The sequence below is a fragment of the Chaetodon auriga genome, chromosome 6 (assembly GCF_051107435.1).
Source record: "Chaetodon auriga isolate fChaAug3 chromosome 6, fChaAug3.hap1, whole genome shotgun sequence".
Classification (NCBI taxonomy): domain Eukaryota; kingdom Metazoa; phylum Chordata; class Actinopteri; order Chaetodontiformes; family Chaetodontidae; genus Chaetodon; species Chaetodon auriga.
This window is the reverse complement of record NC_135079.1, coordinates 13,841,049-13,857,455: the sequence shown is the minus strand read 5'-3', so window position 1 is coordinate 13,857,455 and position 16,407 is coordinate 13,841,049. Positions and strand designations below refer to the sequence as shown.

Genomic DNA, 16,407 nt, shown 5'->3' with positions numbered 1-16,407 from the left:
TTAGCATGTCATGTACACAGTTATATGATTTGATAACCAAAGTAAAACAGGAAGTAAGCCAAACACATTGCACATCATACGATTGCTGTTTCCTGCTTGTAGTCTCGTTGCTGTCGTTCTCACTCCCTACTGATGGTGTGTTCAAACAATGAGGTCATGACAAGGCAAAACACATAAATAGATTTAAAATTTGAAAACTTATTTTTCCTCAACTCTTATACTTTTAGAACTCTGAGTTGCATCAGTTAATGTATTATATTCTTATTAATTAAAGTACTGTTATATAATTTAATTTTAGTCTTATGTAAGTAATTTGTGCATTTGCAAAGTCTGCTACAATTGAGTGTGCGTGCACATGCTGGTTTTGCACATGCCTCATTCATATTCTCGTGAAAAACGTATAACATTTACTCCACACAGCCTGCGTAGTTGCACAACACTACTGTGCAGGTAGTGTCACCTTTCGGGCATCTTATTTCTGTATCCTCGTAAACACGGTGGAAAACATTTTTGCGTTTAGAGTTTAAACGGTGCGTGATGGTACATTTCCACGCCTTAGTGTGGAATACGTGTGGCCTGTCACTCGTGACAGCGTCATGTACGGTGGGAGATGTAGTATGTACTGAATCTATGCACCTTCTACCACAGATACTACTATTATTATGGCCTACGGTCCAGGGTGCGTTCAAGTGAAAAACGTTTAAACGCCACCGTTTTTCGCAACCCTTTTGTTCCATTCCGATTGTGCGCAAGTGCGTTTCACAGCAGCGCTAAAAATATCTTGTACCTTAACGCTTTCGATTTGTCTCCAAATGATGTAAAGGAAGCGGCGCAGCAACTGCATCTCTTCGCAAACGCACATTTATCACCCCGCCACCTCTTTTTAAAAACGCTTTAGTACGTTTTGACCGTGTTGAACGCGACCCCAGGTGTCACGTTTCAAAGGGACAACAATAGGGATGAACTGACCAGCCGCGGCTTTTCAGGACCACACTGGAGGCAGCAGATGTGTGGGAGACAGCGCTCCGGCTCGACTCAAAGGTACGTTACGTTAGCCACCACATGGGAAGATAATGCACAATTTCACGTTTAACCTTGCTGTTCAATGTAGAAAAAAAATACACCACAGTTATTGTTTAATTTAAAAAAAAGAAAAAAATCGGATGCATTTCGCTCATTTGGCTGATATTTCGTTTTTTTAAATTGCGGTTTGAGGCTAACGTTAACTGTTGCCTTTAACTTTTAAGCTAGCTAAAGGAAAAATAATGTAATGTGCGGACGGTGGAGCCCGACTGAGAGAAGAGGCGCAGATTTGTGAACCTGTTTTCAGGCGATAAATCCAATATTCAACATATTGATAACCACGCAGATAACAATTAAACGCTGTGTAGCTAGTGCTGATGTCCGTCCTGAAGAATTAAACGTCGCTCTGGCGTCCGGCCTGTCTTGTCGTCGGTAATGTAATGGTAAACGGTATTTTATGAGAGAATTAAACCTGGGACGCGTAAATCCTGCTATAAAATACCCATGTACTACACGACGGCTCTTTCATCATTTGTGGCGATTTTCTCGAGGATTGCGGTTATTTTAGGGTGATTACGAAGATATTTGAACGTTACTTGGTTGATTACAGAGGAATCACCTTACAGAACGCCGTTGTAAACGCTGTCCGGCATATTGAGGGCAATCTTTTCCCTTTTGCTTCACCGTTTTTAACAGCTGGCTTATAGTTACACTGCGAATGTTAGATACTAAAAAACGTTTATCTTTCAAAATTGATTGTATTGTTTTAGATGAAATCACCTCGAGTCGAGAAAACAGACGCTGCTTGCAGATGAATACAGCAGTAACACAGTATTGTAACACGATGGAAAGCACAATCCTGCCTTCATAATGACCTCCTGATAATCCAGTGTCTGCACTTCAGTAAAAATGTGACTTGAGTATTTTCACATTGTGTTCCTTACTTAGGTAAAGAAGAGACCCTAACATGCTTAGTGATACCTCAAAGGGAGGATTTAGCTTAATAATGATCACAGATTTACCGAGGACTTTACTAAGACTGCTTCTGATTTTGCTGCTGCAGAAGTCTACCAAGCATTTGAAGCACATTTTACAATCAGAAACTATTATAAGCACACTTGCTCAAATGAAATCAAACATTAGACAAAGACTAAACAATAAATTCCAGACAATCTGGGTATTTGATGGTTTATGGTCAGTGTCAACATGACCTGCAGCACTCTTGATAACCAAGTGATACTGGAACAAACTTAGACACAAGTGAGTAACTCCATTACTTGAACTTGGACAGTGGGGGAGACAATGTGAGTGAAAGATCAAAGTGACCTAAATACGCAGCCCGGTTAGTTCAGTGACAGTGTTTTTGTTTTCCATAGTAAACTGCTCAACAGTAGTTTCTGCAAGTTCATTTTATTGGAATAGTTCATTTTCAGAAATTCTTCTGGTCAGCTCTAACTAAAACAACTGTCCTTCTCTAGCTTCATTCCCTGCAGTTAGCTCTCTCCAGGAAACTGCCAACGAACTTACTTGGTAATTATGTACCTGTGATTCAAAATAAAGCATTTGAAATGAGTCTTTTTCCCAATATGAAGGTCTGCTTACTGCTTCAAAACATTCCTAGGGAAAAAAAACTCTGGTGGAGCAAGACTGAAGCCTGGTGGAAAAATACTGGATCTTAAAATATTGGAAGCATCCTGAAGCAATGTGTTTTTAACTGAAGAATCCAAACTCCCCCAGCGCTGCTAGAAAAACAAATTCCCAGAAAATTTACAGAGGATGGGACATCACGGTCTCAATTGTAGCCTGAACCTGGCTACACACTTTTTATCTATGTGGAGCATCCCTGGGTGACACCCACATTTCAACAGCTGTTTGTTTGTTCTGGGTCTCAGGCTTAGACTGAGGATGTGTGTGCTACTTTCTCTTGGGCCACCCCACTCACCTTGTGAGCCACTCTCAAGTTTTACAGCTATGATGTGACTCGTTCAATAAGCATTTCTCTCGGAAGTTAAGTGCTATTTCAGGCCATGCCCTGGCTCCGCATCAGTCTCAAGTAGCAACAGCAGGTGGTACCGTACATGTGTTGTGAAGATTGGTCACATTATTCTGTCAGAAGTCTTGCTATGACTACCCAGTAATGATTGTCTTGCTAAGTGAAGGAGAAGAGTCTTCTGTGGTTATTCACTGCCCGTCAAGGTAAAGTTGAGACTCAGTTGGCTGACAAGGTTTCATAGCTTTTATCAGTGGTGCTTCCTGGAGATACCAAAGGCAATAGCTCTAACTGTCTTTGACTGCAGCTAAATGAATAGCGACAGCTGTTTTCTGTATATTTAAGTGTATTTACTGTGTTTTATATGTTAGTGTACTTGATGGACTGTGCATTGTGTGCCCAGACAATCATGGCAGTGAATGTCCCTGGACTGGTGGCTGTGGTGGTTTTTTACATTGTCATCCTGGTAATTGGGATCTGGGCGTCTCGAAAATCCAAGAAAGTAGAGAAGAAATGTACTGGCAACAAGAGTGAAGTTACCATTGTTGGTGGGCGCAACATCAGTGTCCTGGTTGGAGTTTTCACCATGACAGGTAGAACTTTTACTTCATTCGATCGTTTAGAAGTACTTCATGTATCTTCCTTTTTGTGTGCACTCTATATTCCATTCTCTGTGGGATTTTTTTTTGTCTCTGTCTTTCACTTGATAATGTTTTGTGCTTTTCTTGTAGCAACATGGGTTGGTGGAGGTTACATTATGGGAACTGCTGAGGCTGTTTATTCTCCCAGTCAAGGTCTCATCTGGGCTATGGGACCTCCTGCATATCTTATCAATTTTCTTTTGGGTAAGTAGCTGAAACAAATGAAGTTTCTGTACAATAACAAACAGCAGTGGAAGAGGTGATGGTTATGGTACAAACCTAATCAATTGCACCGCTGCAAAAATATATCTTAACATTGTGGTGTTTTTTCTTGTTATGGGGAAGTAACAGCACTGTGTGGTTGTATTTTCAGCCTCACGTACACAAGTTTCGCAGGATATGATTAGTCACATGCTTTGGACTCTTCAACAATACTTTAGTCAAGAAGATGCAAAAAGTCATGCTGAAACTATTTAAAGGGCATAGATTGACTGGGATTTGCACATACCTAGCTAATAGGATCTCAACACTGGCTCCACTGACCTGTTTCAGGGCCAAGGTGCCACATACACTGAAATGAAATCTGTCATGTTGGCAAGCTGAAAGAATGAAAGATTCCTGGCTGAGATAGAAGCCTGTGCTGAATGGGACATTCAGGTGTTGCAGCAGCAGCATAGATACAGAAATAAGTACTTAAATAGAAAAAATAATAAGAAGTACGTAGAATATAAACAAGAATGGATCTAAAAATACAAACTATAGAAGAGCAGGTAAACTTAGAAACCGTACAGCAGCCTCAGTAACTTTGTGCATCTAAAAAGAAGCATGGTATTTTATCCCTTCATACCATTTACCTGCTTGTCTTCATTTAAAGTTGTGTTGTGGCCTTTTACCTATCCCTGCATGCACTGGGCGAGAAGCAGGGTAGAGATGCTTTGAGAATTTACTTGAGACTCAGACAGAGTCCAATTAGGAGTGGATGTCTGCCAGGCAATGTCTAATTCTGATTTTTAAAAGCTGGAAATCAAAACATTCCCGCAGATTATACCATGGTCTGTCTGAGCACTCGATTCTGGTTGGCTGCAGGTTGTCCATTAATTCCTAATAATGGATGCCTGCTAAATAGTTCCAGTAAAACTGTCTGTTCACCATCTAAATCAATGATCTGGCTACATGGTATCAGCTTGCATCTAAAATGAGTAGCCATAGCAACAGGAAGACAGTCAAAGCCTCTGTTTACAATTTATTTCAATGCGTTAACAAGCTATCATCTAATTACAACAATGAGTGACTTCAACACAATGAGTGTGATCCCTCAGTGCCTTATCCTCTGAACACCACAGGATGGCGACAGTAACACACAGCACACTGCCCCTCTGAACATTCTGACACACTAGCGACCATCTCACATGCTGTTTGCTATTCAACTTCCCACTTTAGGCTGCATTCTGTACATGTGACCTATCATTTGGTCATCTAAATCTTGATATTGATTAGGGGACCATGACATGGCTGGACAGCTAGCTAGTCTTGCTGGTAAAGATCTGTCAAATTATATTCACCTTGTCAACTGTACACAATTGACTTTGAATCTTGCTAGCATAACGTTAGCCTTCTGAGCCAAAGGATTATATAAGTTGAGTGTGCTAGAAATATCTCCCGTTGCCAAGCCGTTTCTAAGGATCGTCGTGTTTACTGGTGTGGTGAACAACATTTCCTTTGCAGAAGAACCAAATGGGAAGTAATGATTTGTCCATGTATTAGTCAAACCCTCAGGGGTTCCCAGAGAAACTAAGTTATGGCTTGTGAAAGATGGAAGACTGTGTTAGCAGAGTGCATGGAAATATAAATGAATGCTCTTCATTTTTTATTCTTTGGCAAGTGACCATGTATAACTGGGATAATTCCCCTCTAGGTGTCAGTTGTGATCACGAATTATGCATGTTGGATTGTTCTGGCCTCCCCGTCGTCCATTGATTCCTGACAACGGACACCTCGTCAGGCATTATCCCTTATTGAAATAATTGATAATCCATGACAATACTTCAATTGCTTGAGAAAGAAAGTGCTGATTTTTAAGCCTAAATGAACATGCCCAGCAGTCAGATTATATTGTGCAACCGCATTATTTTTCTCATCAAGGTTCTTTCACACACCACCAGCAGATTGTTGTCCTATCTGGGCCAACAGACATTCACACATACAGTTTCACACCTACACACAATTTAAAAATTTTCCATTTCATCTAACCTGCGTCTTCATGGACTGTGGGAGGAAGGCAACCCCAACAAAGGGAGGATTTGTACGCAGGCATTTTCCAGTCAGATCCAAGCCCACAAACTCTTTGCTCTGAGGTGACAGCACTAACAACAGAGCCTCTGTGTGAGGAAAACAGATTGGACAGCGTTTCTGCCCATACCTAGTTGGCAAAAGCAAATGGGAATTTGCTTTTATAGGATTTTTTAGGATACATGATACTAGGGATGCAACTAATGATTACTTTCATTATCACTTACTCTGTGAATTATTCCCTTTCTTAAATCATTTGGACATAAATGTCAGCAAATACTGAAAAATGTCCACGTTACCACAGGCCAATGGTGACATCTTCAAACGTCTCCTTTCCTCTGACCAGCAGTCCAAAACCCAAACTTTGCTGTCATAGAAGACTAATAAAGCTGAAAATATTCACATTTGTGCTGGAACCAATTAACTTTACTGAAAAAATGACCACAATGATTTATGGATGATCACAATCGTTGCTGCTGTCTCTCAGTTGTAACTGTTGGACAACTAAAATTATTCCAGCTCTCATTAGAATATTTTTAATGACAAAACGTTATTTCAAGTAATTTATCTCTTCAACCATTTTTTATTCTGTGTACATTCTCAAGGTGGATTGTTTTTTGCAAAACCAATGAGGTCAAAGCGCTATGTGACCATGCTGGACCCATTTCAGCACCGCTATGGAAACTTGTTCACCGCAACACTACTGCTTCCTGCTTTGGTCAGTGATATTTTGTGGGTGGCCTGCATCCTCGCTGCCCTCGGTAAGTAACGTGCCTCAGTCTTTAAGGACCAACGCTGTCATAGAGGTGTCTGTAACAAAGTGAATTCAACAGAGCGGGTCTTTCAGAGTGTCTGACAGCTGTTCGTATGTATACAAGGCTTACACCTTTTTCTGGAGAGACCAAAGAATGCAGTTTCACTCAGACTTTATATTTAGATCTGTCTCTCACCGTCCTCCCGGCAATCATAAACAAGTGAAAGCTCTTCGAACAGTAATCCTTTCATTCTGTCTGCTTAAACAACACCAGCACTTGTAACAAAGCTGTGCCTTGAGTCTTATCTTTCCTCCCGTCCTCCGGAGACAGGACCCTCTAGTTTGTGTGTGTGAGAGTAGAAAGATAAGGGCTTCTCACAGCTTCGGTCAAACGGACTTGCACGCTGGCCTGCACGCTTACATGAGACACACTTGATATACACAGCTAATATATGAAATATGAAAAGTAAACATGGTTATATAAACAGTAATATAAGCTGTAAATACGGATTTCCCACCACAGTCGACTATAACATGAAATCTTAACGCTTATATTTTGTGTTCCATCTCTGATTTAATGTTCTGTGTGTTCTCCAGGAGGAACAATGAGCATAATTCTTGGACTGTCATCCGCCCTCTCCATCATTATCTCGGCCGCTGTCTCCATCATCTACACGTTTTTGGGGGGTCTCTACTCCGTTGCGTATACTGATATCATTCAGCTTTCCTTCATCTTTGTCAGCCTGGTGAGAAACACAGGAAGCACACAGGGAGGGAAATAATGGAGGGAGGAGGGTGGAGGGACGGCCACAGAAATGATGGCACTTAATGAGATGGATAAATACATCCATGTTGAATACGATGCAATTGATGACTTGTTCTGGGTTTTGCTCTAACAGCTGTTCTTTTCCCTCTATTTCAGTTTCTCTGTATTCCTTTTCTGGTACTCAGTCCTGCGGTTACTGACGTGTCACAAGGAGTCCACCTCAACCAATCCAGTGTCAACGCCTGGTTAGGAGAGTTGGAGCTGGCAGATGCTGGGAAATGGGCAGATGAAATGCTGTTATTGGTTAGATTTTAATATTTATTTTGTGTCACTCTGTGTTTATAGGAGTTAGGCGGTTGAAATACCACATCCCAAGCTGCATCACTGCACACAAGCAGCCGCAGAACATGTTTCTTGAGTATCGGCTTTGCTTACATCCTGCTGTTGCAGTCAAAACTGAAACAGCAAAATAGAATTGCAAAAGCAAAGCGTCTTTTTAGGGCCTGTATGGGTATCTTTTTTGCTTCAAGACACTTGAACAAGTGTCATCCTATCCTTTTAAAGATGGAGCAGGGAGTCATACTAGTAAGCCACAATGCACAATACCAGAGCTGGCACATCTGAATGTAACACAGCCGTTATTCATCTTTTTAGATAAATCTGAGTTTGACCAATCTAAACTGAAACATCTGTTTTTGAAACTGCACAAATTGCTAAGTTGCTCACTGACAAAGCATGCATTTCTTATGCGTGCATGTGTGTGTTGTAGGCTTTGGGGGGACTGGCCTATCAAGCTCTGTACCAGAGGATCCTCTCCGCTTCGTCCTCGGCTCAGGCTCAGGTCACCTGTTTTGCTGCTGCCGGGACCGTTTTTATCATGGGAATCCCTTCAGTTGTCATCGGGGTGGTGGCTGCCTCTGCAGGTACACGCGAATGTAAACACTCAGCTGTGCGCACGCAGTACACACACATATTTTCAGTTAGACAACATGTTTGAACAATTAGCTCCCACCACCGGGGTAAATGGCGTGGGATGATATAATTTGTTGCATTTGTTTGTGTGGGAGCATTTGCGTCACCGGTGATGGTTGCATATTATAATCAGTGTGGTGGGGCATGTAGCCTGTTTTCAGATATTTAGCTTCTTTCTCCCCTGTGCTTTTATTTTATTTGCTTTGATGCCATCACTGTAATCATGAAAGCTTCTTCCCCTCCCATTATTTCTTTTCCTCTCAACCCTGGCTGTCTCTTTCTCTACTTCTATATCTCCTCCTCCTTCTTCCTCTCCTTTCCTCTAAGACTGGAACCAGACTGCGTATGGTCTACCCCCTCCTTTTGAACGAGGGGAGGCAGGGAAGATCCTGCCACTGGCTCTGCACTACCTCACACCCACCTGGTTGTCAGTGTTAGGCATTGGTTCTGTGGCTGCAGCAGTTATGTCCTCCATGGACTCTGTGCTGCTGTCCTCTGCATCCATGTTCACACAAAACATATACAAGACGACTTTGAGGAAGCAGGTGTGTGTGTGTGTGAGCGTGTGTGTGTTGGGTTCAGCATTAAGCAAAGTAACTCCATTTTTATTGTCTCTTTCCTCTCTCTCTCTCGCTCTCCCTGCAGGCCTCGGAGCGAGAGCTGCAGCGGGTGATCCGGGTTAGCGTGCTGCTGGTGGGCCTGGCGGGAATGGGCCTGGCCTTTGGTGATGACAGTGTGTTCGCCCTCTGGCTGCTGAGTGGGGACCTCCTCTACTGCGTAATCCTCCCGCAGCTCGTCTGCGTGCTGCACTTCAGCTGCGCTAATAGCTACGGCGCTATTAGCGGCCTCGTAGTGGGACTGCTGATGCGTGCGTTGAGCGGGGAGCCAGTGCTTGGGATTCCTCCTCTCCTCCTGTACCCCGGCTGGAGGGAGGAAGACGGAGTGATCTTGCAGTATTTCCCCTACAGGACTCTGGCCATGCTTTGCTCTTTGATATCTATTGTAACAGTGTCTAAGTTGATGGAGCTCGGCTTCTGTCACCAAGTAATTCCTCAGTCCTGGGATTTACTGGGGGTGTTTGAAGAGATAAAAGAGGAAGAGGGGGAGGAGGCACCTGTTTCTCAGGTGGAGAAAAAGAACAGTATCCTTCATACAAAATTGTAGACTTAAATTTATTACAACCTCAGCCAAAGTATACACACACACTTCTTTTTATGCAAATTCCTGCACAGGCTATTTCTGCACATTCTTACATGTACTGTATACTACACTTGTTTAATGCTAAAGTATATGCGTCGTATGCACCGACCAGCAGTATGTTGAGAGTGATTCAGGGAGGCTGTCGAGACACGGTCGGTGTCTCTTTCGAACAGAACAGGATTAAGGCCACATATGACGACCTCAAGATTCTGATTTTAATGTCAGAATTCACATGGTCCTAATCCTCTTAAAATGAACCTCTTCCCCCAATTGTTAATCACAGCTAACCCAGACATGTTCATAGTTTATTAATCTAGTCCTCTCCACTCAAGCCTTTTCAGTAAATTAAGATCAACCCAGTCGGTGTTATTTAATTGTGTAATCATTAGCCGTTGTCATACTTTCTGAGAAGCAGTTTTGCCTCTTTGCATATATATTAAGCACTGAAGGGACAAAGAAATGCAACTGTGATTCTTAAAACCCTGAGGTTGAGTGTTCCTCAGAAGCAAGAAATCTCGCAGGAGGTGTCCGTAGTAGAAGTGTTAACCATTATTTTATGTTTCAAAGGGATCATTGTTAGCGGACCATCGAGACATAGAATTAGAATTGCTATTTTTTAGATGTTTTGTGATTGCAAGTGTTCATAAAAAAATGAAACGATAATATGTCTCTAATCTTTGTATTTGATGGAGTCTGTTTCTTTTAAATGTGTGTGTGTTTGTGTGTGTGTGTGTGTGTGTGTGTGTGTGTGTGTGTGTGTGTGATGGAGAAAAAGACTGAAAAAGGTCCCTAAACACAAGCTCCACACTGTAAATGTTCTATAAATAACAACACTACAGCATTTAATTACAGTATTTGATGATTTGACTTCATGTAAATGACGAACACTAAGCACAACGCAACTGCAATGCTACCGTTGTAGCAGCAGAGGGCGACACCTGAACAACGAAAGGACCTAAAAAGCCTGAACCAGCCTAATCTCTCGAGATTGTGTTTAAAAAAAAATGAGTTTGAAAATATAAAAGTTTTTTTCACAAAGAAGAGAGATGCTATTTGTTTCCTTCACTTCACCATCATATCAGAAGACATGCTCGCAGATTGATGGCTAATAAACTAATGTGGTGCTGTACCCACGCCAGCGTAATCTAAAGTTATTTTTTATTTATCACCACATAAATAACGTCTCAAATACCGCTTCTTCCTCCTTTCACGTGCTGCTTCTGTAGTTGCACGAAGTCTTCATCAGATTTTGCAATCAAGCTCCAGAGACGCATCTAAATGGATAAATAATGCGACTCGTTTGAGGGAGGTAACATAATGCTGTTCTGGTTTATTTCGGGTAATGGATCTATTTAGTAGGGCCTGCTAGTAACATGAGAAATGAACATGATATTTAGAGAAAAGTTTTTAATTCAGTATGGTGAATGGCATATTCACTTCGCTTAATTAAAATGCTGGAATATTTATCTTTAATATGTCATCATCACAACACCCCTTTAATCCCCAGTTACAAATGTTTTTTTGTTTTTTGTTTTTTAATTGTTTCTATAATAAAATGGTACGAAGAAACTCACTAAAGTTTCAATAATAATGTGAAAAGATAGTTTTATCAGACTCGGGTCCGTTTATCATTAATCTCAAATTTAAATAAAAGGTTTAAATCATGAATTCGTCATTGTCTCTGGTCGCAGAAATGGCCCACAGCTCACCAGGACCTGAACGCACCTGCACGCTTGATGTCCGACCGCGACATCACAAACCCGCAGCCCGGATCGAACAGGCGTCAATGAACAGCGACGCCCACCGCACACCGGCCTGTCCCCGCTGCATGTTTATGGCATGAATGAACGCTGAAGGCAGCGCTGGCAGTCCCCTCCTCCACCGGGACTCCATGTCTCGTTTTCCTTCGGGCCTGTGACGACGGTGCGCAGTGTAGCCTATGGTACAGCTCCAGAGCACAGAGCGGACTTCATGCTGCTGAGGGTCTGAGCGGTGTCCCGTTTACTCTAGATGGCAAGAAGTCTCGAAATCTTAAAAAAGAGAGTGGGGGAAAAAAAAAAGAAGAAGAGGAATAAAAGTACTAATTGTGTTGTTTTTATTCCTCTTTGGAATAAAAACTTCACCCAGCATAGAGGGTAAGACACAGGGAGGAACAGTTCAGCCAACTCTTCTTTGTGGTGGTAAAAAATGACTGATAGTGGGTGTAATGATGTTGGTTAGACTTATGATATATTTCCATTTGCTGTTAAAACAATGTTAAGTTAACAGAATAGTGTGAAGCACATCTCTGGTGAACAAGGTATTTTAAGTATTTCAAGCTCTGCAATGATGCACAGTTTACTGGAAAAGTCCTAATTTTAGATCATGTCAAAAAAAAAAAAAAAATTGAAGTGAAACTTGTTTTGGGCATCAGCAACCAGCTGTCTTTACAAAAGAAGTTTCTGGTCAGTGATGAGTATTAAGCCATGGTTTACTCCCACAGTTTGACGCTGTATTCCCCTGAGAAACAATGTTAATGTTTATTCATTTGAGGTCTTCATCTGATGCCTGTTCACCTTCATGGATATCTGTTATCTGGCTGATGAAATACTGAAAATCTAACTCATTTACAGCATTTTGCTTTCTGGTTCATGGTGACCTTGCAGTTGTTTATATATATATATATATATATATATATATATATATATATATATATATATATATAAAAGTTAATAAAATCATTAATAATTTACTTTTCTCAAATACAAATGATTCAGTCTTGGAGGGGATTGGAGGGGTGCTCTGGACACAGTTGGTGCATTTCCCAACAGTGTTTTACCTCAGTGAACTTGCCGACAGCAGGAAAGGGTGTAACGTGTTTAACCTAAACCTAAATAACATCAAGCAGGACCTCTCAGCTGTTAAGGGTTAGACAATTTTGTAAGATCGAGGACAGATGAATTGGCTAGGGGGCCCTACTATCCCTCAACATGTTACCACAACACTTTGAGCCTGGAGTCACAGAAAACAAACTATTCCCATGCTGGAAAACTAATAATGTGAATGTTTTATTTATGTCAGTTAGTGGTGGAAACTTTGATCAAACATACTTTTGTTTAAGAATATGCAACATGTAATATAAACTCAAATATTTACTATATTAAAACTATATATTGACACAGAGAGCCTACAGGATCCATCAGTATTATGTAAAAATACATAAGCCACCTTACAAAGTATGCTCAAATTTACAATTTCAGTTAATGCCTCAAACACAGGACGGTGCTTTCAGGGCCCCAGGGCAGTAGCAAAGTTGGTAATCCTCACACGAACATCATTTGAGACAGTGCATATAGGAGTGACTTGTCTTTTACACTCTTTCATTTGAAGATTTGAATGTGAAGATGGAAAATGTATTTCACACATGAGAAAAAGGACAAATAAGACAAACATCTGAAAATTTTTTCCACGCAGGGGTCACAGGTACGCATTTGTTTTCATTAGTGATTAGTGTTATAAATTTGGTGAAATGGGCCCCCCAGGTCATCACTCTCAATCTCAGGGGGTCCCAGCCCTCGTGTTGGGAAACACTGAACTCAAACAAACTTCTGATGAACTTTGCAGCCATCTTTAATTCCTCCCACCAAGTATGTAGAAAGTGCCTGTTGTCTAATAATTGGAGCCACTGATATATGACATAAGGGAACATCTACGGTCCAAAGATGGGATCCATCCAGGGTTCCTTAAAAGGACGAAGAACAGATGAAGTACTTGTACTTTTTACTGCACTACACTACTTCTACACTTTGACTGTCAGCTGGAGCTACTTTACAAATTAAGAATTTACAAACTGAACATTAATGTCAAACTTCCTCATGTAATTTTAAATTTGTCCCATCAGCAATATTATTTTTCAGCCCCCCCCCCCCCTTTTTTTGTATAGAATGTACATATATATAGTTGATTTTTCATTTTTTTTATTCCCGTCTATGTCTCCTTTCATATATTACTGATACTAATGCTGCTGCCTGGAACGCCCTAATTTCTTTATGTTGTCTTATCTTTTCTTATCTTATCTTACATGACTACTTCATAAAATATGACATTGTATTATGGATTAAACCATGCAACAGCACATAAATTTGTTAAAATGTGCTGCACCTCCACCGGCTGTAACATTAAAATACAGCTTATGTGTGAAAGCATCAGTAATAATACTAATAGTACAGGCTTTGAAAGGGCACATTCTGGCCAACAAGTACCTTAACTACATTTTTACTGTTTATACTTTTCTACTGATCTCGACTGAAGGACTTCTTCTTGCAAATGAGCACTTTTACCGATCTGCATCGCCACTTTTAGTTGAGTAAAACATCTGAGTCCTCCTCGTACCGCCACATGATCCTCGTCTGCAGGCTGTGGGAGTCCCCGGGTCCGATCCGCTCCGGGTTTTCCAGCCTGCTCCCGGCCACCTTCTCCGTAGCACTATGTGTTTCTGAGTGAGAGAAGCCGACTCTTGTTTACAGCAGAGGTTCCACGGAGGAGCGGAGACCCACAGCCTGCGTCCACCGAGGGCGAACCATAGGATTTCAGCCTCTGGGATATACACGCAACGGGAGCTTTTTTTTTTTTTCCTCCTCTCTCTCTTTTTTACGAGGATAAAAGGCAAAACAAGAAACACTCGTAAAAGGGCAACTCCTTGGACATATTCTCCCTCCCACCCCAGCCGAGGTCGTCTAGCTGGAGACCCATTCTCCTGCGTGGCACAAGTCTGGTGTTTGCTTTCAGCTGCAAATCCCGACCGACGGCGGAGATAAGTCCGACCCTGGAGCTGGATTTTTTTTTTTTTTTTTTTCTTTTTTTTTTTCTTTCGGGCCAGTGCTGGGTGTCTAGAGCCTGTGTTGGCTGCATGGCATAAGCAAAAACAGGTTTTTCATTCATTTTTCAACCTCCCAGCCACCACCCCTGTGGATCTGGACGTGTTTTCTGCCCCACTCCTCCCCTCGTTCGCAGCCATTCACACGGGGGGATTCTTGCGAGCGACACTGGCGTTGGTTTATTGTGGGAAAGGCTGCTGATCAGAGCGTTCAGAGGGATATTTGGGTTGTTATTGCCAGGCCTGGTCGCACTGTACGCGCACTGCTGTTTTCAAGAGATGGAGACTGAAGATGGGGATTACCATCATTTATCCAGTAAAATCACTGGCTTGTGTGCCATACCAGCCGACGTCAAAGTATCCTGTGACTGGCAAAAATAACAGACTGTTTTAGTATTTTTTTTTTTCTCCTTCAAAAGGAATTCCCTGTTTTAACGATTTACACGCATTTATTTATATATTTTTTAGAACAAATCCTGGCAGGCGAGCACACCACGCATTTGCAGGCTACCACAGAGTAGCCTCTTTGGGCTACAGACACGTTTATTTTCCCCTCTTTTTCTCATTAAGGTTGTGCTTTTCTGGAAGGAGCGGCTTGTACGACCTGATTATTTTATTTCCATTTCATCCCTGCCTTTATTTTATTTTTAGTTGACGTTTTTGAGAGGTGAAGAATGTTAAGGAACATGAGATCTGACACACCGATGGGTAGCCCGACCTTGTTTTGGGGTCTGATGCTGTCTGTCTTCACTATCTGCATCTGGTCCACATATGGAGAAAGTAAGTGTTTTTATTTCTTTTTAATGATAATGTATTTTTAAAGTTTGCCGCTTACAGGAGGAATGATACATAATGTGCTTTCTGTAAGCCATGTGTAACCTCTTTGTATTTTTGCTGACTGGTGGGATGAATAACGTGTTAGAATCTATTTCTAAAATGAAAATCAGGAGGATACCTTTCAAATAAGGACTTGGTTACTCATTAGGACAAACCTAGCGAGCATACCGACGTGTGGCTTTTACTTAAACATTAGCTGGAGACCATGTGGTACAGCTGCCCGTCAGTGGCTCAACACAATTACGCAAAATCAGCTTTAAAGTGCGCAATATGGCCTCATTTGATGGAGCACTTCTGTTAATGTACATTCGGTGGGAGATACTCGACTCATGTCGCCTTCATCTACACGTCAGAACACCCAGAAAGCAGAGGATGAATCCCGGGAGCAGAGCTGAAGGTTACTACGACCATGTGGCCATTTTGCATTTGGTGGTGTGGCGCCGCTGCGCATGAACAGCCGAAATCAGTCTAACCATCGCTTCTTAAAAGGCCACACAGTCATGAGCCGCTCAAACAGTCCCGTGAAAAGACATACATGAGCCGGCTATCACAGTACACAGTCGCCATGACGGGGGAGAGGATTTAAACTGTCTGATTTTTATGTGGACAGCCCGTTTCAGTGAACCTCCAACTGCGTCCTGCATGTCCAGCTATGTGGCGTTAATTCATGCAAAGCTTTAAAACACAGCAGCACCTGAGCGTCGACGCGTTTCCAGCTCAGGATGAACACCGCTTTAACTGACAGCTGGCACTTTACATGCAAGAAACCTTTAAAAGAGCATTTTAGAATACGTACAGATAAACTTGATGGAAAAAACAGAGGAGAAGATGAGCTTAGTTATTGTTTTCAGTAAGTTTTTAAGTTAAATTGATTTTCTCTCTTAACCTTTTCCCCTTGACTGCCAAAAACACAGGTTTGTGTTAATAGTTTGTGATGGAAAAAAGTTTTGTCACTTTTCAAAACGTTGTTAGACTTACTGTCCAGTCATGTACAAATGTCTCAAACTTCTATCAAATTTATTGCCTTCACCGTGATTTCAGTGCTTAGTTTTGTGTTTCAAAATGGGCTCATAAATGCTT

At 41.6% G+C, this 16,407-nt stretch overlaps 2 protein-coding genes across 4 annotated transcripts in view; both read left to right on the top strand.

Moving 5' to 3' along the window:
• The first annotated feature begins 582 nt into the window (after positions 1–582).
• On the top strand, positions 583–10,298 carry LOC143322217 (high affinity choline transporter 1-like). 2 transcript variants are annotated; one of them, XM_076733255.1, is made up of 9 exons: positions 583–1,041; positions 3,417–3,606; positions 3,745–3,858; positions 6,549–6,704; positions 7,295–7,443; positions 7,620–7,766; positions 8,233–8,386; positions 8,763–8,980; positions 9,081–10,298. In XM_076733255.1, the coding sequence occupies exons 2-9, from the start codon at positions 3,423–3,425 to the stop codon at positions 9,597–9,599; spliced, it is 1,641 nt and encodes a 546-aa protein (XP_076589370.1). In that variant the 5' UTR covers positions 583–1,041; positions 3,417–3,422; the 3' UTR covers positions 9,600–10,298. The 2 variants fall into 2 exon arrangements, with proteins under 2 accessions (XP_076589370.1, XP_076589371.1); XM_076733256.1 differs by having other exon boundaries at positions 951–2,313; positions 2,382–3,606.
• A 3,830-nt stretch (positions 10,299–14,128) lies between these two features.
• igf1ra (insulin-like growth factor 1a receptor) overlaps positions 14,129–16,407 on the top strand; it is a 79,133-nt gene continuing 76,854 nt past the window's right edge. For both annotated transcript variants that reach the window (XM_076732966.1, XM_076732967.1), the window contains exon 1: positions 14,129–15,270. In XM_076732966.1, the coding sequence (XP_076589081.1) occupies positions 15,165–15,270 (106 nt within the window). In that variant the 5' untranslated portion in view covers positions 14,129–15,164. The remainder of the gene's footprint in view (positions 15,271–16,407) is intronic.